Source organism: Sceloporus undulatus, chromosome 3 (assembly GCF_019175285.1).
Source record: "Sceloporus undulatus isolate JIND9_A2432 ecotype Alabama chromosome 3, SceUnd_v1.1, whole genome shotgun sequence".
Lineage (NCBI taxonomy): Eukaryota > Metazoa > Chordata > Lepidosauria > Squamata > Phrynosomatidae > Sceloporus > Sceloporus undulatus.
Window position 1 is genome coordinate 221,290,273 of NC_056524.1, and position 10,888 is coordinate 221,301,160.

Below are 10,888 nucleotides of genomic sequence, written 5' to 3' on the forward strand. Positions count from 1 at the left end.
GGTCTCCTGAAGTCCACTCAAAACCACTATACGAATCCGAACCATAGTTCACGGGTTGGAAATATATTAACGATGTATACGTAAAAATATTGCTCAGGAGGTACCATATATATTTGACTATAAGTCAAGGTGTTGTGTAAATTGGAGAGCAAGTTGGGGGGCCAAAATTACGGGATTTTGATAAGACCTGTGATACGTTAGGGTATCCCCTTCTCTCTCCCTCCACAGCCCAGATGACCCGCCCGCGGGGTCCATCCAGGCTGAGGAAGAGGAGGGGAAAGCAAATGTTTTTTGCCTCTCAACCTTTCCTCACTCCGGCTCTCGCTTTGGGAGAGAGCCTGGGCTGCGAAGAGGCTCAAGGGGTAAGCCTATGACAGTACTGCCCCATGTATAGTTTGACCAAGGTTTTTTGGGGTCAATTTTCAGGCATAAATTTCTTGACTTATAGTCAACTGTATCAGTAATTAAGAATTTGTAACATTTTCGGTGATAAAGTGCACTAACTGCAGGAAGACACCGAAGTACAAAGGGTTTTTTTATGTCCCAGGTTTTTTTCCTGGAAAATATGCTAACCCTAAGGATAGATTAACTTGCACTAGTAAAAGGAAGATACAGTATGGCTTCGTAAATCTATTCCAGTTTCTACAGAAATATTGCAAATTCAATCAAATTTAATGTCCTAGAGAAAGTCAGAAAGGAATCCACTGACAATATGTAGGTAATATCATTAGAACTGGAAAGTCATTTTATAGGTATAGTCTAAACAAATTTATAAAACAGATTTATAATTTGTGTGAAATAAAAATTAGTTCACGTTGGGAAGACCTAACCTTTCGCAAACATACATTGAAAACGAGGTATGAAAAAAGGCTTCTGGAACATTTGAGACCTAACCTGTTAAGACATGGGGAAAACAGTACGTAGTTATATCAAGACAAGACTCATAAGTAATGTTCGCGTCTAAGTCCAAAAAGTCATTTGCTCTTTTTACTCATGTAACTTGGTGCAGTAGTGAGGAAAGAGGGTGGTGGAAAAGGCAAGTGGAGGGGGGTAGAATGGTTTGATAACACCTTCTGACATAAAACTATGAGCATGTTGGATTTAACAAATATTTTCTCTTGGCAGTCAACTGATAGTCATTCATGTATTACAGAACTTGGTTTGCTTCTAAGAAGCAAAAGGAAGTCAATCTAACAGGCCCAAAGCAGGCACTATTAATTTTCAAACAAGGGACAACAACTGTGAATGAAAGCCGCTGATCTCGTCAAGAACATTTAACTCAGCCAACGTTCAGGAGAATGACCATTGCTTAATTTATTCGAACGATGCAAGTCTTTCACTGGTGCTGATTGATCCATCAGCTTGTAGCAGGCCTCTTAAACATTTTGAAGGATGTCTTTTTTGACTTGGCAATAATTCTGCATTCTTTGACTATTAAGGAACACAGTTCAAAAAAAAACAGTCCCTCTTTTGCAGCAGACTTTGTCTGAAGTTTAGTTAGCAAGCCCCCAGTTCTCATATGTGGGAGCTTTCACTAGCCTTCGTAGCTCTCTTTCAGCTGGCTATTGGAACATTCAAGTTCTTTGAAAGATCTTGCCTATTTTAATCCTGGCCACTGAGATTCTATTTGCTGGCTGAGAATGTTTTGGGCGTAAAAGGTACTATCTGGAGAAAACCTTTTTTGCGATTTAGTGTTTTCTGCTCCTTTGTCCATCTCCCTCTAGGACTGCAGAGCTATAAGTCTGTCTTCCTCTTCTTACTTAACATTTCATAAAGTTTTGCTCCAAAACATTTGATTTGCGTAATCATTCATATCCTCTTCCATCATAATTTGTGTAAGAGGTTCTCCTTTTTAAATAAATCATCCCAAAGCATTTGCTTTGAATATCATTAATATCTTCTTCTTCATCAATTTGTATAGAGGTTTTTCTCCTTTTAATCATTCAAGATGAATCTGCTGCTGACTTCAGAAGGGGACTCTTGAAGATTTACTCTTAGGAATTTCTGCAGAATAAAGCATTTTAAAAGTGGCCGATGTTATTGATTTTCAGATGGACTGTGGTTCCATTTTGCTTAATTAAAAAAGAGTGCAGGTTACTGTCCCTGTGGTTATCAATATGTATGTATGGCTTGTCAATCCAGAAATAAAAATGTCATTTTTTACATCAAGCCAGCTGTAACTCCTTTGAGAAAAAAAACACATATAGAAGTCTTCCCTATGTGTGAACCACTGAAGGTCCCTCTATCTTGCAAAACAAGAAATACAAAATACAAGATACAATTCCATAAAGGCTGGATTTGGTAATAGAGGTACATATACCCAAGTCAAGCATGGCTGGCTCTGTATAAAGACTCATTAATTCTTGCCTCACTGATACATAGTTTTGGAGACAGAGTAGTGGGCATTTTCATCCGTTTCTTCTTCTTGCTCCCCTATGTAAGCTATTTGCAATACTTCCTGAAAAAAAAAAAGAAAAAAACACCAAAATGAAAACTTCAAAAACAGTTTTTAATACTCTCCTACAAGCTTCTGCATCCACTCATAAAAAAAACAAAAAAAAAAAAAAAAAAAAAACAAACAGGAAATCTAATGACTCCAATGGTATGCAACATTAAAAACTAAGATGGTAAATAATGACACACTTAGAATTAGTTGCCCTCTGTTACCATGGATTTTTGCATCACAGATTCAAACCACCCACACATGAAAATATTTATTTAAAATTTCCAAAAAGCAAAAACCTAGATTTTCCACATTTTATATAAAAGGGATACTATAATTGCTAAACTAAATATATAATTTTTAGTATCCATGAAGTGTGTGGGGCGGGTTGTGTGTTTCCCTGGAACAAAGAAAAACTCCAAGCAGATAACATGGTTCACTGTACACAGTTCTGCAAAAATTTGTTCTAGTAAAAGATAGTACCATACACATTCCACAAACACAAAAGATAAGAAAATTTCTTGCATTTACACTGGATATGCATCAGAGCTGTAAAAATACATTAACCCCAGAAAAGCCAATGTTTCTTCCTACATTTTTCGATAAGAAGCAATTTAGGAGGTAAGGAAATCGCAAGGACTTTGGAGACAAATACCTTAAAAAGGGAACAAAAAAAAAAAAAAAATATAAGTTTTATTGAACTCTGTAAAACAAGCAAAGCTTTAGGATGTACATTGGAAAGGCAACCAAACACATTTTCTTGTTGTCATTCAGTGCAATGTAAGGCTAGATGCATAAATATGCAGCTTTACCATGGGTAGATGAAGAACATAAAACTAAAAAGATCTATATACATCTACATGAGAGTAATACCACTTACACGATGAATGACCCACATTAAATAGTTCAAGATATTTTTATCATAAAAAATCAGAAGGAGACTGCAGTCAAAAACAGAAAAATCAGAAAAATGCCCTTGGAAGGATAGCTAGAAGGACTAACAAAAATCGAAAAATATAAAGTTATTAAATCATTGTATTTCCATTTTTAGGTATGGTGGAAAAGTTTGAGACAGTGAAAGAAAGCTGATGACAATCAATTTGAAAATGTGGTACTGGAAGAAAGAAATTCAAAAAAAACAAGGAGAACCAGAAACTGCTAAAAAAAGACAAAATAAACAGGGATCTAGAGCAAAATCAAAGCTGTAAACTCCATAGAACCAAGAAAAAAAAAACGAAGAGACTGTTGTAACTTTGGGCATAATCGGAAATGAAAGAAATAGAAAACAAAATACTAGAAAAAAGACAATGGGCAATATCACACTAACATTGTTATACGCTAATTATTCCATTGTAAATTGCATGGCTGCTTCTGTGGCATTTTGGAGTTTGTAGTTTAAGTTCTCTGGCTAAGAATAGAACAAAAATTGCCCCAACAAACTACATATCCCGGAAAGGCAACAGGAGAAACAGCCACAGCAGTTTCAAGTGGAAAATAAACAGCATTTATAACAAGGTAAAAAAGGGATATGCCAAACAAAACTGCTGGTAAGGCAGAAGGCAAGTAGGAGAAACAAAGAAAAGAAGAGAAAAAAAAACAAATTCCTAGCATTCCAGTGGATAGATTTTATCAAGAAGCCAAAAGGCTCTAAAGTCTGCAAAGACTGAGCAGAGCTGTTGATGAAAGGGTGCCTTGGAGATCTCTCATTCATAGGGTTGTCATAGGTCAAAGTTGAAAGAACAAACAACAAAGACCAACTGAACTCAATGGGCCTTACTCTGAGTAAGCGGGGAGAGAAATACTGCAAGTCAAGTCTCCCTAAAATCTCTTCAAGCAACACTTTAGCACAGCTGGAAAAGAGTCCAGAAGGCTTTGCTTGTCGTTTAACCATCTAGTATACAATACAGTTCCAAGTCCTCTAATCTATGGCCTTAAACCAACCCATGAGTTGAAAAATTCCAGCAAAGATATAAAAATTTTAAAAATCAAACATTGAAGATTGCTATTCATATAAGCAAACACCTTCACTGTGCATTGTATTAAAGAGAACTTGAAGCAATCCATAGAGTTGGTTTCTAACAGGGGCCCTGGAACCAAAAATCCCAGTGGTTACCAAGGCCCAAAACCCCCCCCTGTAAAGTTTATAAATTCAGAATAACTCTAGATTAGTATCTTATCTAAAAGTTTAGTGGAAAAAGTAAAACAAAATTTATAAGACATAGTTTGTTTCAACGAAAACAGGTAGATAAAAAAACCATCAAGTTAGGGTTGCATCTAATGGACGAGACTCGGAAAGACCAGGGTCTGCTTCACAAAAAATAGAAAACACCACTGAGAAGACCTAAGGCAAGTCCTCTCTTTCCTCATCCTCAGGGGGGCAAAAAATGCAAATAAAAAAAGGCACTCTATCATCCTTGAACTAATCTTGCCCAAAAAAAACTAAAAACAAACAAAACAACCCCCCCACAAAAAAAAAAAAAAAACCCCTCATAGGATTCATAAATTGAAAAGGACTAAATCAAAAGAACACAAAACAACAAACAACAAGACAAGATATAAAATAAATAAATATAAAAAGTTACATTCAATGTAAATTGAAAAAAATGCTTCCTCTTAAAAAGAGAAACAGATAGCAAAGAAAAAGGCTGGCACCATGATGAAACCCAAAAAGCTTGCAACACAACACACAAAGTTACATGTAAATTAGGCACTATTCCAAAACCTAAGACAGGAATGAATTTTTGGGATTATTTACCAAGATAAATAAACACCAGTTCAAGCTAAAGAAAAGGGGGGCAGCCAATCTAATCTGTTTTTTAATAAATAGTGACAAATATCTCAGAAAAGTTTTTTTTTTACCACAGCTCCCAGAATTCTCAATGAGAAATTTCTGAAGTACTGAAGAGCAATGCAGCACTTTAAAGCATACTGAGAATTTATTGTACGAATAACGGTCCCACTAACCACACTCATGAGATGGTTACTAAATAGGTATTGTATATACTCTAATAAGTCCAAGAAAGTTTTTAGTCAATTTAACCTTAAAAACCTGGTTAACTTATCCATGGGTCCAATGCTGGTTTTATAGGGGTCAAGGCTGACCTGCCTAGATTCAGAGGAGAAGGAATGAGGAAAACCGAGGCCCCAAAAAAGCCCTGGAGTGTGCCTCAAGCTGGGAGAGTTTGCGAGATTGCTTTGTTTCAGTGATCCATGCCTTCGCAAGCAGCCCAAGCTGGGGTGATCACATTGGAATTTCCCTTCAGAACATCTAGATTAGGGCTATCTCCCCAGATCAGGCTGCAGGATGGAGCTCAAGGACAAATAAATTCAAAAGCACCCTAGCAAGTGCCCCCTCCAGTTTGAAGTGCACATTATCTGTTCTACATTTCAGAAGCACCCCAAGAACAATTACAATTGAGAGAAGCAGGAAGAATATGCCTCCACCACCACCACCCCCCCCACTCATCTTGCTTTGTATCTCAACCTTAAAGAGAAAGAGAAGAAAAAACAATGCCAGGGAACTTTAAAATTCCAGAATGTGTTAACAATTTGTTCATCTAAGTCTGGATGATGAGAAGGCACTAATGGTGCTGTAAAAGTATAATGGAGTAGGTGATCAGGTGTGGGACAACAGATTATGCCATTGCTATCGATGTGGGTATTTTTCCATGTGCAGGTCACAGTAGTCAGAGATGAAGCAAAGGAAATGGTGATCCTATCAGTAAGTTGATTCCAGTTAGCCTATTAATGCTGCAAGCCACTGGATGTCTCAACAAGCCTTTCAAGGATCAGCTGGTATAAGATGTGGGTAACAATGAATGTATTTTGGGAAGCAAGTTAACACAAAGGGAACCCAATGAAACCAGTTTTTTAATTTGGGAGCAAAATGGGTAAAGGATCCATAAAAATGGAAAGAGATCATTCTGTGAAAGGTGGCATTATGCATGCTATGAATGGCACAAGAAGACAACACCATCTACGAAGACAAAGATGAAATCAGCATAAAAGATAAATCAAGATATGATTTAATGGACTGCAAGCACTGCAGACGTTTATGCCAATAATATTATCGAAAAAACAGTTCATCACATCGATTATTCAGTTTTTTCCACAATGAGGAATCAGGATTGTGAAATGGGCATTTTCTGTAGTTTTGTAGTTTTTCTGGGTTAAAATCAGCAAAGTTATCCACATTAAAGGTAATAAGGCGCCAATCACTGCTACATAGTAACCATTTGCTTTGCCTTTGTCTTCATATCCTTTTTGGCACATGCACATTTTTTTAGCCCTGCCCATACCTGTCATCTCCCCCACATATCACACAGACACCATTTACCATGATTCCCTCCCGCTCCATCTAGCCAGCCTTTAGGAGTGAGCACAAAACAGTATGCCTGCTGGATATTTTATAAATCTTTTGGAATGAGAGGGCAAATAGTTTTACCGTGACTATCCAGGATGTCATATCACAACCGTAATTTTGGCCACAAAACCGGCCTTCATTATATACAGTATAAACTAGAAATGGTTAGTCAAAAATTGACCCAAAAAGCTAGTAGGTCCATCCACAGTCAATACAAAACCAAAACTTCAGACTCTATTAAAGAGGAACCATCCCCTGACATCTCATCAATCCAGGCTTTAGTATGAGTACAAAAAGTTTCCTGCCAGAACTTTGGTTAAGTTCTTTGACACAGCTTTACTTCACCTTTACTTCCTTTGGTACATGCCCCTAAGTCATACCTGCAACTTATCCGTGGGTCATCTCAAAAATCCGTAATTCTGGCCCAAAATCTGCCCTCAATTACACATGAGGTTTGAATTTACAGTGCGTCCTGGCCTTACGCGGGGGATCGTGTCTCCAGATCCCGCCGTGGTAGGCGAATCCCGCCTATATGCTCGAGCACCATTGGAAACAATGGGCTCGTGCGCGTGGCGCACGTTCGGCCCATTCAATGAATGGGACGCTACGCCCCTTCGCCTGCGCGCCCCCGCGGCTTGAGCACGTATGCTCAGGCCCGCGTATGGCGCGGGCGCACTGTGTGAGTATAAATATGTGTATAAGTGATATTGCAAGTATACAGGCTGAGTTGTTTTTTTAAGGCAAGGTGCAAAAGGAGAAGAAGCAGCAGTGTCACCAAACGCACCAAACGTGTTACTGTTACTACTAACTCTTCAATCTGAAACCAACCCATCAAGCTTTTAGCTCCAGAAACAGGTATCCATGCTAAATTCCAGACAAATGTAAGCAGTTTATATTGATTTTAACAGGAAACTGCCAATACTTTTTACTTCTTGGCAGAATTGGATTCACTTTGCAACTATAGTTGTCCTTTCTGAAGGGAACAAGCCTGACAGGTTTCAAATGAATTGGTGCAGAGGTTTGTGCATGAGTAGTGATTATAGTTTGAGTATTGTTTTTTAAATGCTGATCCCTCAAAATTTTTATGGATAACTGTCATGAAAACAACAGATATTTCAGTGGCAAACTATCAAAATCAGGGATGCTGCAAAACTATAATCAGACTAAGAAACCTCTCACTCAGCAGCTCATACATTATATAGTTATGCATCTTGGTAGCAACCAATACTGAAACCACTTTTAGGATTTGACTTACTTTTTAATGTCCCCAGAATTGCTTGATTTGTTTGTTGATGTTCTGCGGAGATCAGGAGATAGGCCAGGAGACAGATCCTTGAGCACATGCTCCTCAGTAAGGTTATTCTTTAATGTCAAAAACACAAATGAAATTGGCTAGATTATATTACATTCATTGTTAAATGTTACTGCCATGATAATGTGCGTAAGTATCAGCACCCAAACAACCCCACAAAGATCAACCTTTGAGTTTAATGCAAATGCCAATATAGCCAGGCACACTTACAGCTTCAAACCAGGAATGCATTCATAATAAACATCAGCTTCTTAGCTGGCAGAATAAAAACTACAACAAACCATCAAAAAATTAAGCCTTCTAAGTCATTTGCAAAGTAGTGGATAGTAATTTATTGCATCTGTAATAGGAATGTATATGTTATAGTAATTTCAAAAATTTAAAATCTCCCAAAACTTACGTACATTCTCAAATTAAGCTATACATTTTGACATGGTTTTCTATTACTCTATTTTAAATAAAATTCTAGCTTGTTCTGAAGCAGCAGAGCTTTCTAAGCTTAGAAAAATGCTACACAGAGACACCGTAAAAGCAGCAGACATAATTAAGTAGATGTTTTCATGTATAGAACTCAGCTTCTAAACCATAATAAAATGCATCCCATTATTTAAATTAGTTCTCAAGTGTTCTCCTTCAATTTTAACATTTAACAAAATACTTAATAAAACAGAGGATTTAAAACTCAGATGTAGGGGACAGAACTGTTCCTGAGGCCAATTATCCCCAGAGGCCAATCCAGAAGACAACATGATGTCAGGGGAAACACTTTCCTCTAAATCCCCACATCATCCCTTCCACTGTGGAGCTTTGTGCCGCTCTCTGCAAAGACAGAATGCCTACAGAGAACCCAAAGAGTGAGAACCCTTCCAGGTGCCAGATTATTTGTATACTGTTTCACTAATTCTGCTTTTTTTCCTAACTGAAAAAGGTGCAAGTGGACTGCAAGCAATCTTAGCTTTGGACTTAAGAAGCACTTGCCAAGGAACAGTCTGATCTGACTTCATTCCCCAATTCACCTACCTACTTTCACTACCACTCCTTTTTCAAACAGTGGTGCATTACACAACAAACTGAATCTAGACTGCAGGCCAGTTCCTCAGCCCTGATTTAACTGCACTAAGGTATTTAAACGCACTTCAAGAAACGACTTTTAAGTCTCACCTTGATCAACTTACCAAACTAAAACTGAGCTCACGTGCCAACATTTCATCTTGTAATAACTGTTCTTCCATCTGCTTTTTTCTTTCTTCTGCTAACCTCTGCTCTTTTTCCTCTTCTTCTAACAGTTTCTGAATATACTCTTCACTGGCTTTTCTCTCTTCTTGTTCGTGAGCTTGTCGTTCTGCTTCTGCCTAAATCAAACAGTTTCCCATTATTCCTAACTTGCTCTTGGACTTCACACATTTTACATTTTATAGATGTCTTCATTTTTTATTAATATTCATGGAGGAGTTCACATATTTTAGCTTGACATATTAGGCAGTGTTAAATGGCTGTCAATAACCCTTGCTTTCCTTGGAGCCAGGTGTGGGTGCAGGTATATGAGATCCTTTTTAAAACAACAAGTGGGCCCCATTCTGCTTTCCAGATTTACCTTGGTTATCTCAGCTTCATATTCCTGCCTTAATTCTCCAGGCTCACTTAAACAGCGAACTGGTAGAGGCAAGCAAGCTAAAGCGAAGAAAGAATAAGGGAGGAAAAGAAAATTGTTATTTTAAATCAATTATTTTGAGATTGCTATGTAGAAACAAGACGCAAATTAATCTAAATATTATATGAGAGAGTGCACTCAAGTTGTGTTGTGATATAATTAATCACTTGTAAATATTTATTGCCTCTTATCAGTTAAGTGGCTTCTTACTTCTTTTGCGCTAAAGGATTAAACTAAAAGTCCAATATGCCAAAGGACTTCAAATCTTTTTCAGAAGAAAATGGAACTTTTTGTTTAACCCTGTGAGCAGATTCTCACTTTTTGATGCAACACTGTCAGTAATAGACACATTCTTGGGACATGATCCAACCCCGCCATCACACAACTCCTTCTCTTAACCCCAAAGGCTTGCCTACTATTAAAATAGAAGCAAGGTTTAAAACAAACCAGTAGGACAGCCAACTGTGTAAAGAACATAAAGGATGCATTCACACAACACAACAACAGAATAGTCCTGCGGATCCCTGGCCATTTGTGCAAATATATACCTTCCAGTGGGCTGGCATACACTAAAACATCAGTGTCAACCCATATTTATATGCCTAATACTCAATATGCTGTTCCTCACCCTCTTCTACTACGTCCTGCCCACTAATCCTGCGCTGGCATTCCTCTGGGAAGTATTTCTGAATCTTTGCCCACAGTTCTGAATTAACCAGGGTGTTCTTGCGGGCGTTATACCGAGCCCAAGAAGACACTCTCCGGCGGCAGAAGGGGCAACACAAGCTGGCCTTCTCCACCGTGAACTGGAAGCAGGAATTGCAGAGAGTGTGGAGGCACGGCAATGTCACCGGTTCCAGGAAAATGTCCATGCAGATGTTACAATGGCAGTCGGAGAGAGAGAGGGGGGCCTCTGGTTCTTCTGACATCTTGAGTCCTGTAAAGAGAGGAAGCTTTAGAGCATCACCAGCATCTGCAAATAGGACACAGGTGTCACAAATCTCTCAGAAGGCTAACTCGTTGTCTGGCTGTTTGCTATGGAATTCTGGGAGTTGGAGTTTGTTGTGGGGCCGGGCCCCACAACAAACTCCAACTCCCAGAATTCCATAGCCATGAGCC

General features: G+C 38.3%; 1 protein-coding gene across 1 annotated transcript; it reads right to left on the minus strand.

Moving 5' to 3' along the window:
* Positions 1-2,368: 2,368 nt before the first annotated feature.
* Positions 2,369-10,792, minus strand: LOC121925950 (E3 ubiquitin-protein ligase RNF168-like). Its single transcript, XM_042458513.1, has 6 exons — positions 10,398-10,792; positions 9,713-9,789; positions 9,294-9,470; positions 8,062-8,168; positions 3,038-3,098; positions 2,369-2,458 (listed from the first exon to the last, which is right to left on the minus strand). The coding sequence occupies exons 1-6, from the start codon at positions 10,696-10,698 to the stop codon at positions 2,369-2,371; spliced, it is 813 nt and encodes a 270-aa protein (XP_042314447.1). The 5' UTR covers positions 10,699-10,792.
* Positions 10,793-10,888: the final 96 nt, after the last annotated feature.